This window comes from Trichomycterus rosablanca, chromosome 12, assembly GCF_030014385.1.
Source record: "Trichomycterus rosablanca isolate fTriRos1 chromosome 12, fTriRos1.hap1, whole genome shotgun sequence".
Classification (NCBI taxonomy): Eukaryota; Metazoa; Chordata; class Actinopteri; order Siluriformes; family Trichomycteridae; genus Trichomycterus; species Trichomycterus rosablanca.
This window is the reverse complement of record NC_085999.1, coordinates 6892297-6906464: the sequence shown is the minus strand read 5'-3', so window position 1 is coordinate 6906464 and position 14168 is coordinate 6892297. Positions and strand designations below refer to the sequence as shown.

The window sequence follows — 14168 nt, the reverse complement described above, 5'->3', positions numbered from 1 at the left end:
TTTGTGTAATGAATGATTAAATGAAAGCTGACTCTGGTGTAGTGGTTTTATATTAGTTCAGGCTGCACAGGTGATTTCCGCATGCCTGCCTTAAGGGAGGAGAACGGTCAAAGTGCAAAGTCAACAAACAGCCAGAGTGAAGATGAAGGAGCCACTGAGCACTTGTTCTGTGAGTCTGCTAAGCTATTTCCATTCACTTACACAACGCACTCATCATACATTTTATACCTTTGGTAGGCTGTACAACAAGCTTGTATTCTGTGTTAGTAGCTGCAATTAATAATGGTACCTAATCATGTGTTACAGTACAACCTGCTCTACCAGGACCTTAAACGATTCTCCAAAAATGGAGAGTGTTTCTGCAAAGAACTCATAACAGTATTCCAGCAAAGGTAAAAGTCAATTTATAGACTCCAGCCTTACAGTGGTCTCATGGGTAATCTGTTTGTGTTTAATGTTTAATGTATACGTTGCTTGTACACTGTATCGTACCATTACTAGAGAGATACCATCAGCCGGAAACAAATTCCTTGTGTGTATCCACATACCTGGCCAATAAATCTGATTCTGATTCTGATTCTTTATCATGCCCTTTATGTTAGCCATAAAAATAAACAAGAAGGGATTTCCTGTACCAAGACAACAATTTAAAACATAATGAAAATTAAAAGATATTTTTGAGTAAAGGTTTGACTGAGATCTGTTTATCCTCAGACCTGATTACACCAGTTATGTTACACCTGTTTTGAGTGTTCAGCTAGTTAAAAAAAACAGTGTGGTCAGTCAAACAAGTTATCAGAGGATATCTGTACAACATTTAAAAATGCTGAGATTCTTTTTCCCCCTTTTTCTCCCACTTTAGCGCATCCAATTTCTGCCTGTCAATCATCCTCTCACTAATGCTGGTCCCTGCTTCTGATTGTGGAGGACGAGGCTGCTCCACGCCCCCTCCGACATGTGCACAGCAATCGAACATCTTATCACCTACACTTGACGAGTGCAGTGCAGTACAGCACTGTGTACGGAGAGCCACACCCTCTACCGCACTCCTTTCCCATCATCGTGCAGGCGCCACCAACCAGCCAGCAGAGGTCGTAATCGCACTAGTCTGAGAGAGAGTCCCCATCCGGCTTAATCCCGCCCCTATCTGAACAACAGGCTAATCGTTGTTCATGTGGCCGTTCAGCCTCAGCTGGCAGGCAGAGTCGAGATTCGATACGATGTATTCGAGCTCTCACTCTGGTGAACAGCGTGTGTTTTTACCACTGCTCCACCTGAGCGGCAGATTTTTTAAACAATACGTTTTATTTTTAATTTATATCGACATACTTTTTTCCTTTTACAATCGTCATTTGTGATAATGACAAAACATTAGTAAAACTAAATCAACAGTCTGTAAGCTGAGAAAACATTTTAAGAAGATCTAGCTGCAGTCAAAAAATTTTATATACTGCACCTGCCAATATATGGCAGTATTGGGTTTTCATTTTTTTCTTAACACAAAAATCATTCTTAGCTCTCTTGACTTCTCTCTCGATCAGCTTAAACAACCATCAAGAAGCTTCTGGCACAACACAATCTTTGTCCTCTCTGCTTGGCAGAACTGGTACAGTTTGAGCATTTATTTTGCTTTTCTGACATCGACTGTCCACATATTATGCAGTCCACATATTCTTAATAGCGTTAGGGTGCAGTTCTAAAAGCTTATTTTTATTTATGCTTATTCATTAATTTTGGACAAAGAAATACAGTATGTGTTCCTATTATTCAGTCAAATCATTAAATCACAAGACTGTCATTTCCTATTCAGGTTTATGTAAACCTTTGAATTCAACTGCAGAACAAGGCCGCTGTATCTAAGTTTCATATCATTATGTTACAGTGTCACCTTGCCTCTACTCTGTGCTTTTAGAGGTTAGATAGTTACTATTTGCTTTATGGTTCTAGTTGGAAACTACGACAACCACCCTAAACATATAGACAAATTCAGCTAGCCAGTCTCCTTATTTCAGGCAGGTTATATAGTGTATTTTTGTTTAAAAAGCACAAAATACTACATTTTATATGTGATTCATTTACAATAATTATAAGAATCTTTTGTATAAATGTTCACAAAGACACAATCAGTTTCAAAATCATGTTTGTCCATAAGGGACCCTTGTAACCTTAGGGAATTAAAGATTTTACCAAGAGCAATGGGCCAAAAAGCTTATTATTTCTTACTGCCAACAACTGATTTGCAAGAAAGTATTTATATTAATCAGTCTTGGTGTCTAAATACTTCTCAATTAATTTTGTGCTTAGAAACACGATTACATTTTTTAGTTGATATTTATACTTTAATTAAAATAAAAATATATACATATTTATAAATGGTGTGTAAATTACACATTGACATGTCTGTATGTAGACGCCCAACGGCCAATAGCACCACTAGGGATTTGCACCCTGGATCCCAGCAGTAGTGGTCTAGTGTAATTTATCCCTGTGCCACCTGAGCACCATTGTTAGTGTGTTGAATAACAAAAGCAAAAGTTGTTGAAGACTTGTTTTCCCTTGCTGTGAAGTGGTAAACCCTGAAAATGTCAGGTGGTGCAACCACACATTTATACATAATTATGTATTTTTACCTTATTTAAAAGTACTAAAAATGTGTATAAAATGTTGTTGTGCCAAAACACAGTTGTGTCAAATTGAGAACGGTTTTCTAATATTTTATACACACAGAAGTTGTCCCACTTCATGTAGACTGAGACAGCTAAATCAGTGTTTTTTATTTATTTATTCTTTTTTTTTTTGTGGAATGACTACTGATCTTGTAACTTGGTGTTATTGGTTCTAAATTTTAGACAGTTTAAGCAATGATTGTGTAGTCAATTTAGATGTTTCAAATGTGAAATAATGCCAGCCTGTAAAATGTATCATTGTTTTATACTCAGTTATTCACTGAGTAAGAAGAAAAACAGTTTTGGCACAAATGCATGTTCTGTCGATGATCCAATCAGATCCGAGCTGGAGATCAGCTATTCTAAGACGCTGCAGAAACTGGCTGGGAAACTCATCAACGTGTCCAAAATGATGAGCAGCAAGTAAGTGTGGACTTATTTTTTAAGATCCTGCTTTACACTGTATATGAAAGCAAATATTCTTAATTTATATAGTAATGCAACATCATGTGTGTTCTTCAAAGCTCAACATACAATACATGGTCTCTTGTCTCGAATGAGATGTTTGTAACAGCAGAAGCACACAGGTAAAACCCTGGTCATTAAATAAAGAGTTAATGGTTTCTTATATGCTTTTATTAATCAAGACAAAATATACTTTTAGAACACTAGGCCAAGCCTTTCAACATGATGCCTCTGTGGAAATTCGTCAACTACTGGATGAACACACAAAAAGGAAAAGACCAGTAAGTGACCTAAAGTTTATGTTTACACATAGATGTGCACAGAAAAGTAAAAATATATGACCATATACAGTGGGGGAAATAAGTATTTGATCCCCTGCTGATTTTGTAAGTTTACCCCCTTACAAAGACTTGAACAGTCTATAATTGTTATGGAAGGTTTATTTTAACAGAGAGAGACAGAATATCAACAAAAAAATCCAGAAAAAAAACATTAAATAAAAGTTATAAATTAATTTGTATTTAATTAAGGGAAATAAGTATTTGATCCCCTACCAATCAGCAAGAATTCTGACCCCCACAGACCGGTTAAGTGCCCATGAGGCACACAAATTAGTCCTGTCCCTGTATAAAAGACTCCTGTCACAGAATCAGTTTCTTCCGTTCAAATCTCTCCACCACCATGGGCAAGACCAAAGAGCTATCAAAGGATGTCAGGGACTAGATTGTAGACCTGCACAAGGCTGGAATCAAATACTTATTTCCCCCACTGTATAGATACACATTGATATTACTAGATTTTAGCTATTTTAGATATAGTTAAATAGAAACAATGTCAAGTACCAAATATCTGGTAAAACGAAAAAAAAACATTCCAAATGATTGGAGGCTGTAATAGCAGAATGAGAAGAAATTCCATGTTTATGAACATAATTCTGGAATGAGATGATCAGTAAGAGTAAACATGCAGAAGAGATGTTAAGGTTTGTACCATGGTGTGTACCCAAAGCAAAATTAAAAACTTACATCATATTGTGATACTGCAAGTGTGAAAAACTATAATCTAGCAGTCTGTATTATCAGTAACAGACTCTCTGCTTGGAACTGTTTTGAGAGCAGCTGGAAAATGCCATTGAAAAGGCTGGCAAACTGGTTCTGGACAACTGGAATGAACAACTAAAGGTATGACATTAATATTATATTAATATGACTTTTTAAAGGTTTGGATAAAAGAAAAAAATCATCTGAAACCTGAGGTTAGGTAAAGCATTTTCTGTACAGCAGTGATATCAGGTTTTACACTGTTATGTAATGAGGTAATACAATAAGTGCAAATGGAACTGTGACTGCTGTGGGGCATTCATCTCTGTGTGTGATACAATAATACAATACTCGGGGGAATAAAATTCTAGCTTCATGGTATTTTTATCACAGATCTATGAAGTAATGATTAATGATTTTGCATTGACCTTTAAGTGATATCCAGTTTTATAAGACTTATGAGTTTTCTTGACAACTAGACGTTTTTTTCCTTTAATAAAAGATGCTGTTTGATCCTGCAGGCAAAGAAAAAATTAGCTGCCTTAACCAGAGAACATGAAGCTCTCTTTAACTTTGTGGAAAAGAACAAACACATCTGTACAGAAAAAGAGAAGCAGAAGGTACTTTCATATACTAACAGGCACAACACACAAACAAATGTAAATTTTTACATTATGTTTTAATATCTCATTAAATCTGTTAAACACTTTCATTTAGTTATTTAATTTTATTGTAGTACTGTACGACTGTAGTCCATCTGTTTCTCTGCATGCTTTGTTAGCCCTCTTTCATGCTGTTCTTCAATGGTCAGGACTCTCCCAGGACTGTCATTCTCCGCACTGCAGTGACACTGACATGGTGGTGGTGTGTTAGTGTGTGTTGTGCTGGTATGAGTGGATCAGACACAGCAGCGCTGATGAAGTTTTTAAACACCTCACTGTCACTGTTGGACTGAGAATAGTCCACCAACCAAAAATATCCAGCCAACAGCGCCCCGTGGGCAGCGTCCTGTGACCACTGATGAAGGTCTAGAAGATGACCAACTCAAACAGCAGCAATAGATGAGCGATCGTCTCTGACTTTTTGACATGATATTTAAAAACTCCAGCAGCACTGCTGTGTCTGAGCCACTCATACCAGCACAACACACACTAACACACCACCACCATGTCAGTGTCACTGCAGTGCTGAGAATGATCCACCACCTAAATAATACCTACTCTGTGGTGGTCCTGTGGGGGTCCTGACCATTGAAGAACAGGGTGAAAGCAGGTTAAAAAGGTATGTAGAGAAATTGATGGACTACAGTCAGTAATTGTAGAACTACAAAGTGCTTCTATATGGTAAGTGGAGCTGATAAAATGGACAGTGAGTGTAGAAACAAGGAGGTGGTTTTAATGTTATGGCTGATCTGTGTATACAGTAGTATAAAATAAATGTGTGCATATTAATATCATAAAGCGCCATCTCGTTAATTGGAGCACTATAATAACCAAAAAACACTTTAATCAGGGAAATCTAGTCTGTGAATGTTTAAATGTTTCTTTTATTATTGAGAAGAACAAGTTCTTTTGTACTTTACAACAAGTAATGCTTCTATAATGATAAAACCACAATTATGAGTAATTAATCCTGATTATTACAAGAGATTGACAAACTTTTATTGAATGATGGTAGGTGTGCTAGATGAAACACAAACACACACTTCAGTGTTTATTTATAAAATACATTTGTTTTGTATCTGCACTTATTTTAAGACAAGCATGTTCAGATTGTTCTTCATTCATTTGCTCAGATGATTAACAGATTGACTAAGTCAGCAGAGCTTCAGGTAAAAGAGGATGAGCGTTACTTCAGCATGAACATGGACAGCCATCAGATCAGACTGAAATGGGAGAACACGCTTAAAAGCTGCTATCAGGTCAGTATTGGTTTATTCTGCAATAGAATTGTGAGCACTTTTAATGGTTTTTTGCGTTTTTTTGTCTGTCTGAGCAAATAATTCATTTCAGATTGTTCAAGATCTTGAGAAGCAAAGGATAGAAACTCTGTTCAATGCTCTGAATAAATACAGTCTTCACACCAGCAGCTACAGCCAAACACTTCTTCATGTGAGTCCATGTAGCAAAACCTATTTAACAGTGATTTCTAACCTAACACAATGTACACATTTGGCCAAAGGTAAAATATATGATCTGAAGTATGTGGATACTTGACTATAAGCTTTTTTGACATCCCATTTCAAATCCATGGGATTAATAAAAAGCTGGCCTGTCTCTTTTCAGCTCCAATGACGTCTGCTCTTGTGGAAAGGCTTTCCTCAAGAATTTAGTGTTGTCTGTAATGATTAGTGCCTATTCAAGAAAAGCATTAGTACATTTAGGCACTGAGGTTGGACCAGACTTAATCCCAGATGTGTTCAATGGAATTAAGTGCACACTTCTTTGTCTGTGTGTATTGTAAAGACTATGGGTGGAATTCATAACCTTGACTTAACAAACTAAATGGGGGAGCACTGGTCTGTAAAATGCGATTGCCCGAAACAGTGTGTTAAACATGCACATATTACATGCACATAAATACTTGTATTAAAATTGGTGTACTGTACTACTGGGAAGAAATTTCATTTACCTTGTGTAGTGAAGGAGATTTTTTTTGGGCGTGATCTTATAGTGATGACTCAGAGTATCTATTATTCTGAGTCGGAAGAACTGCTGGTGGCTACTGGAGCAGTGCTGGTGCATAGAACTTGCAAAAATTAAGCATAAAACAGAGAGAAAAAGGCGAGAACAAAGCGAGCCTCCCATCATAATAAAGCCTTTTACTCATGTAAACAGAGAGATGTGTGCTGGCTAGTGGACAATTACTGAACTACTTGTCTTGGTACGAATCTGACCGGACATTTGGTTTTCCAGATTTTGTCCGTTAAATCCGAAATCCATTAAATGGAGGTCTGTTAAATCGAAGTTCCACCGTATACGCTCCTGAAGTACACTATATATAGTACGCTTGGTGATGTAAGGCTTGGATGCAGCTGCTCGGCCATGAAAACCCATTCCATGAAGCTCTCTACGCACTGTTCTTGAGCTGATCTGAAGGCCACATGAAGTTTGGAGGTCTGTAGCGATCGACTCTGCAGAAAGTTGGCGACCTCTGTGCACCATGCGCCTGATCCCGCTCTGTCATTTTACGTGGCCTACCACTTGGTGGCATCCTTGGAAGTGATTGGAACACCTGAATTTAGTGATTTGGATGGGTGAGTAAATACTTTTGGCAATATAGTGTATATTAGAAAACAGTATTGCTAAATCGCTAATGGTAGCTATTAAAATCTACCAATATATTTGATGGTGTTTCAAACAAAAATAACAAAACCACTGACTTTATGAACCTCATTTTGTATACAGAGCACTTTCATGCTGAAATAGCACAGGGAAATCCCAAACTGTTGCCAGCAGGTTCAAACCTATTCTACTATTCTTATAATGTCATATTTTTTTCCCTGAATCAAATGTTAAACCTAGATTTATTTATGAGACTGCCAGATGGTGAGATGTGATTCATCTCTCCTGAGATTGTGTTTCTGAGCCATAAAGCTCTTCACCAACAGTTCTGACATTGCTTTCTGAAACTGCTTGGAACTTGGTATTGATTGTTGCAATTTGTGTGTGTGTGTGTGGGGGGGGTTTCTACTTATCAGTACCAGTGCTTGCTACATATCATCATTAAAGGTTTTCTTTATACTCAAGTTGATGCAGGCGTCCTTCCTCAACAAACTGTGGAATAGCTTAGTTATATCAAATATTTACTGTACAGTTGTAGTATAAAGTCTTTTACTCACTCACTCACTCACTTTCTTAACCGTTTACCCAATCAGGGTCGCGGGTGGTGCTGGAGCCTATCCCAGTTTTTCAATGGGCTCAAAGCACACAGTAACACCCTGGACGGGGCACCAGTCCATCACAGGGCAGACACACATACATACCTATTCACCTATAGGGCAATTCAGTGTCTCCAATTAACCTGACTGCATGTCTTTGGACTGTGGAAGGAAACAGGAGCTCCCGGAGGAAACCCACACAGACACGTGGAGAACATGCAAACTCCGCACAGAAGGGACCCGGACCGCCCCACCTGGGGATCGAACCCCGGACCTTCTTGCTGTGAAGTGACAGTGCTACCCACTTAGCCACTGTGCCACCCATAAAGTCTTTTAGTGTAATGTAATTTTTTTTTAATATTTTTATTATAATTTATTTTAATAGTTGATTTCAAGTTTGTTGTTAGCATTTTTAAAATCAGCCAAATGTATTACATTTATTTAACTTTGTGGCAGCAGTATCAGGAAAGCAGTTTCCTGTTCATTAAGACGATGATGCCAAGAAACTCTAGTGGCCTGCACAAAACCCAGCGTTAATATGAATTGGAAAAATGATTGCAAGCCAGGCCTTTCCAGCCAACGTAAATATCTTACTTCATATATGCTCTTTAAACTGAGTGGGCACACATTTTTTACAGACACACTCTAAAACTTTGTACTTGAGGATGTCCAACAAGCCTATAACCTGGTGTCCACATGCTTTTGGCCATATACTGTATATTTAAATACTTTAATAATAACATTTATTGTTTGCCATTTATTCCCAGAGTCAGAAGCAGGTTGATCAGGCCATTAGCAGAGTGGACGTGGAGAAAGATGTCCAGACTCTGCTGGATGACACCTGTGTTACAGCAGATGATAACCAGGCTGAATTTCTCATGACTGATTACTATGTAAGAATGTCTAATTCAGATACACCACACTGATGTTTTTAAATTTTGTAATAAATAATTGCAAGTTGAAATAGGGGTGGCATGTTGGGACAGCAGGTCACTGTCTGAGGGGAGTTTAACATGGTTTCCTTATGTCTGCATGGGTTTTTTTTCAGAGAGTTAGGTTTCTTTTTACACTCCAAAAACATGAAGGTGGATTGGCTTTTGGTTTTGTAGTCTTCCTCACATCCAGGGGACAAATATAAATAAAGTATCCCTATGTTAAGACACTGCTTGTGGGTAATAATTAAATTTTAGACAAAATAATAATAATAATAATATCCTGATTAAATGGGTCATCAGTCCTATGGACAAAATATCTTTTTATCTCTATATCAGAATGAAAGTTTGGACTGCTGATGCTCATTTCTCAGATATTTGTGAGTTTTTTTTATTTTTGTACTGTGTATTTTGTATTTTTGTACTGTGTTGAGGAGTTGGATTCTCTTTGCCAGAGAAAGCAGAAGTTGCTGATTGGACAAGGAGTGTCCAAAATGCTAAAAATAAAGTTTAACTTATGACCACTTATTTTTTCCTCTAATCATACAGTTGACTATAAATTGTGTCCATGAAAATGTTGTGCATACAAGATGAATAAATGTAAAAATAGAGAAGTAAATAGGAGCACAACAGTGCCAACTTGGAAGTGGTGAGCCTGAAGCCCCGACCTTCTGATCACTAGTCCAGTACTTTAACTGCTAAACTATCACTGCCCTCTGTGTGCACTGATTATATTATACTCATTATATTCATATATTCATTATATTGTCGTACCTTTTAAAATCAGGATGCAGTGTAATAATGTTAATGGTTGGTGTGGATGTGCATCACAGGAGGAAGATGGAAAAACAGCAATGGAAAAAGAAAGAAGAAAAGCTGCTCTGAAGGCCAAACTCCAGCGACTGGAGGAATGCATTCTCAAAACCAAGAAGGACAAAGAAGGTGTTAAACTTGTTTTCATAATGATTTCAAAATCATTTCATTCATCTTAAGATGAATCTTCAGATCTTAAGAATTTATCATGTTACTGTCAAAGATGCTCGGGTTGCACAGTGGTAAAATACGCTAGCTCACTACTGCTAAGATCTGGGTTTCAAATCTCAGTGGTGCCACAGACGGTCGGGCATCAACACAGACATGATTGGCTGTGCCTGAGAGGGGGGTTGGCAGAGCAGAACTTGTCAGTGTGCTCTCAGTGCGGGTCCCAAGCTCACATAAAAATAAGGATGGTTACATCAGGAATGGCATCTGATGTAAAAACTGTCCCAAATCAGGTATGCAGACCAGAATGATCTGCTGTAGAGACCCCCTTAATACAGAGGCAGTCAAAAGAAATAAAAAATGCTACACTCATAAAGTACTGTAAATTTTTAAAGACGTAACATTGCTTTACTACAGAGCCCTGCTGGAGACATCCTGTATAAATACAAATAATGTGTGGGAAAGGGAGCTTAATGTGTAACCATGACTTAATGAGGTGTGGGAACAAGATATGCAAATAAATTCAGGTTTGGGTTAAAATTTGGAGCCTTGGCTTATATAAAGCTGAGCTCACTTTTAAGATTTAAGTTGTCCTCTGTTTGAAAATTCTAAACATTATGAATACACTTAGGGCTGGAGATGATGAAGTCAGACTCTGAAACCAACTCTAACACAATTCACAAAAACCTGGAGGAAACTGAGCAGCTCATTGATGAGGTATTGTGTAAATAATATATATTTTTGCAGAAGTATTCAAAATTCCTCAGCAGTTTCGCCCTCATACATCTGGTACATTAACATGCCAAATTCACAATAATACAGTTTGTTTGTTTGTTTATTAGGATTCAACTTCATGTTTTACACTTCATTTAAATTCATGACAGAAACAGTAGTTACTCATGACACAAGATTCACAAGTTAAAAGTGCAAAGTATGACGCTGAAAGATTTAAGTAGATGTAGGCACTGGACGTAGATTAAATGAAAGGAAAATAGATATTAAACACTTGTTCACCCATACTGCATCTGGCACAAATAAATGATTTAAATCCACAATTTTAAGTAAGAACTGTCATGACTCAGCCACTGTGAAATTATACGTCCTACAGAGAGGTGGTCCAAGCAGCAAGAGAACTGCAGTAGGGGATTCAGCAATGATTAGATTGGGAGACATATGGGGGAAAATGCTAAAATATTTATCCAACATTTGCTACTCAAAGAGTCTTGGTGTAAGTTTTCTGTAAAAATTGAAATGATCGATATGTTGCATCTCGGTTGATCCACGGCTTCCCAAAAACACTGGATGCAAGGCTGGACAGGGCAACAGTCTGTCATAGAGCATCACATACATACTCACCCATTCAATAACTCACATCTAGAGCCAAATTTACCCTTGAAAGCAGTCTACCTGCTGGCATAAAGGAAAATCATACAGTAGTACCCATGAGAAACACATTTTGACTAGGAGAGAACATACCAAATCTTAATGACACACTGAATAGAGAGCAAATTGTTATTAGCTCAGTTGGCCGGTCAGGTGGCGCAGCAGTAAAAACACACGCTGAAACCAGAGCTGGGATCTCAAACACATCGTATCGAGTCTCAGCTCTGCCTGCCAGCTGGGCTGAGCAGCCACATGAACAACGGTTGACCTGTTGTTCAGTTAGGGTGGGATTAAGCCAGATAGGGTCTCTCTCATTACTAATGCTATTACGACCTCTGCTGGCTGATTGATGGTGCCTGCACAGAGATGAGAAAAGAGTGCTGTCAGAGTGTGTCTCTCCGTACACAGTGCTGATCTGAACTGCACTCGTCAAAGATGCATACGGCTGCTGCCCACGTGTCGGAGGGGGCGTGTCTCCTCAATCAGAGCGGGGATCGGCATTGGTGGAGAGGAAGCATGACGCAATCGGGCAATTGGACGCGCTAAAAGGGAGAAAAATTGTTTTTTAAGTTTTTATTAGGGCTGTCAAACGATTAAAAATTTTAATCGCGATTAATCTCAGAATTTCATATAGTTAATCGCGATTAATCGCATTAAATAAAATCTGTGTAAATGTTATAGAAAACAAGGTTTTTTAAGTGAAATGTGAAAAGTGGACGTTTCTACACGAAGTGAGTGTGTTTTGACCCTTTTGGGGCTTCCATAGTTCATGGACTAGCGTGCTTGACTCCGGTATTCAGTGCCGTAACAGATTAAGTTAATGAAGTGTTTTGCTCCCGACAACTTGTGAATATAGCGTGTATTTATTTCTTTATTATGCAAGTGCATCCCTACGACGCTCAGTTATATTATTTTAACAAACCGCAAATGAACAACGGTGGCAAGTCCGACATTAAAACGTTGGTTCTACCAGTCAAGTCTCAACATGAACTAGAATTTGCGTTAACGGCACTATTTTTTTTAATCGCGTTAAATTGAGATTGCGTTAATGCGTTATTATCGCGTTAACTTCGACAGCCCTAGTTTTTATACAAATGCAGTATTTAAATGTGTTCTTAATCATTTATGGTAAATAATACAGGATTTGTAATTATATCATTAGTCCATTTTAAAATTGGAACTTTTGGAGGCCACATACTGCAAACTGAATCAAGCCTTGATGGAAGTAGAAGGGAAACCCAAACCCGTACATCGGTTCACTGACGGCATCAAAACATTCAAAGAAAAGGTACGCTTTAACGCAAAGGCAAGTGGATTATGTTCTTGTCCTAAAAATCTATGTAATTTAATGAGTTTATTAGCTTTCATATTCATCTATAAGTATTACTGTTGAATGTTCTTTAATCAGAGACTTTTATTTATGTATATCAGGATTGTGAACACAGCATAGTCAAACTGTCAAGGCCAGTAAGGATGAAAAAGACACCATTCAGATCACGCCAGTCTTTGAGAACTTCAGTCGTGAATAAAGGCTCTGCTAAAAATACTACACACTGTCAGACTGAGATTAATGGAGCTTCACCTCATTCTCCAGAGGACATTACACAAGGTAAAGAGGAAATTATTTAATGTTCTAATAAAAAAAACTAAATATTACTATTATCACTGATTTTAGGAAGACACTATAGTGTATTTGTTTAGTATTTTATATTATTATTGCTGATTCATTTACAAAATCATGCATTTGATTGAACAAGTTCAAGCTAGAATGAAGAATATACCCAGCACCTTCTTGCCGTGAGGCGACAGTAGCAGGACTGTAAATGAATATAATACAGCAATGTTAATAGCTTTATGGTCTTAAGATCATCACATTTGACATCACATACAGATGTCAGTAAGGAAATAAATTAACTATGTCATAAAAAATGTAGCAGGTGCAGAGTTTTGCCGTCTAGAGAAATGTGAGGCTTTATATGACTACTCATCAGAGAAACAGGACGAGTTAAACATTACAGAAGGTAAATTTACAGCCACTGAACACAGCTTAGTTATATTCAGTAACCAAAGTGAAGCTGCTATTAAATGGTAACTGCATGTTTTTTAGGAGATCAGATTGAGATCCTTCAAAAAGAAGACAGTGGCTGGTGGTTTGGAGAAGTGAACGGGAAGAAAGGATTCTTTCCATCCAATTATGTGAAAGAACTCCCAGTCATATACGTGGCCAAGTCCTCTGATGCTTAAGTCAAGATGGGTTTATTATTAGCAGTGAATATAGCTATAGTCCTACATACTGCAGTAAATTACAAATGTTTTCTTTAAGTAAAAGAAACAAAGAATTCTGCACTCATCACAAATACAGCAAAGCTTAGTTTATTATAGTTATTTTTCAAAATAGATATGACAAATTACTGGAAGAATTGTAGCCTTTTACACATGTACAATGACAAGCACTAGTCACAAATAAAACATCTATATACAAAATGCAGTTTTTGCCTGTGTAATTTAGTCTCACCAGTTTAACCTATACATATTAAACCACATTTATTTATATTATAATAAACCACAACAGTACTTTTATAGATTTAAATTCAGCCCTTAGAGCTTTGGTTTACTACTAATTCCTACTTGCTAAATGGATGTTTGACAAATATTAACATTTCCAAATTGACCATAAAGACGTAGAAACATCCTACCCCCGTGTTTAGACACTCTCATAGGCTTGTTAAATAGTTTCTTAGCTTAAAAGGTTTCCAGGTCTTAAAACATACAAAAGTGCTGCCTTGCCCACGTTTAATATCAGTATTAAAATCTTGTAGCC

At 37.4% G+C, this 14168-nt stretch overlaps 1 protein-coding gene across 1 annotated transcript; it reads left to right on the top strand.

Moving 5' to 3' along the window:
* The first annotated feature begins 282 nt into the window (after window positions 1–282).
* nostrin (nitric oxide synthase trafficking) lies at window positions 283–13800 on the top strand. The gene is made up of 15 exons (XM_063006664.1): window positions 283–392; window positions 2940–3089; window positions 3191–3253; window positions 3331–3412; window positions 4250–4312; window positions 4693–4791; window positions 5967–6092; window positions 6184–6282; window positions 8819–8944; window positions 9817–9925; window positions 10596–10681; window positions 12510–12635; window positions 12779–12956; window positions 13282–13368; window positions 13455–13800. Exons 1-15 carry the CDS (start codon window positions 283–285, stop codon window positions 13589–13591), a joined length of 1641 nt encoding a protein of 546 aa, XP_062862734.1. The 3' UTR covers window positions 13592–13800.
* Window positions 13801–14168: the final 368 nt, after the last annotated feature.

Excerpts from the sequence above, each read along its gene's own strand:
- nostrin (XM_063006664.1), top strand. The coding sequence starts at position 283 with ATGGTACCTAATCATGTGTTACAGTACAACCTGCTCTACCAGGACCTT. Across the intron at positions 8,945-9,816 it reads TTCTCATGACTGATTACTAT|GAGGAAGATGGAAAAACAGC; the intron begins GTAAGAATGTCT and ends TGTGCATCACAG. Across the intron at positions 12,636-12,778 it reads TCAAAACATTCAAAGAAAAG|GATTGTGAACACAGCATAGT; the intron begins GTACGCTTTAAC and ends TATGTATATCAG.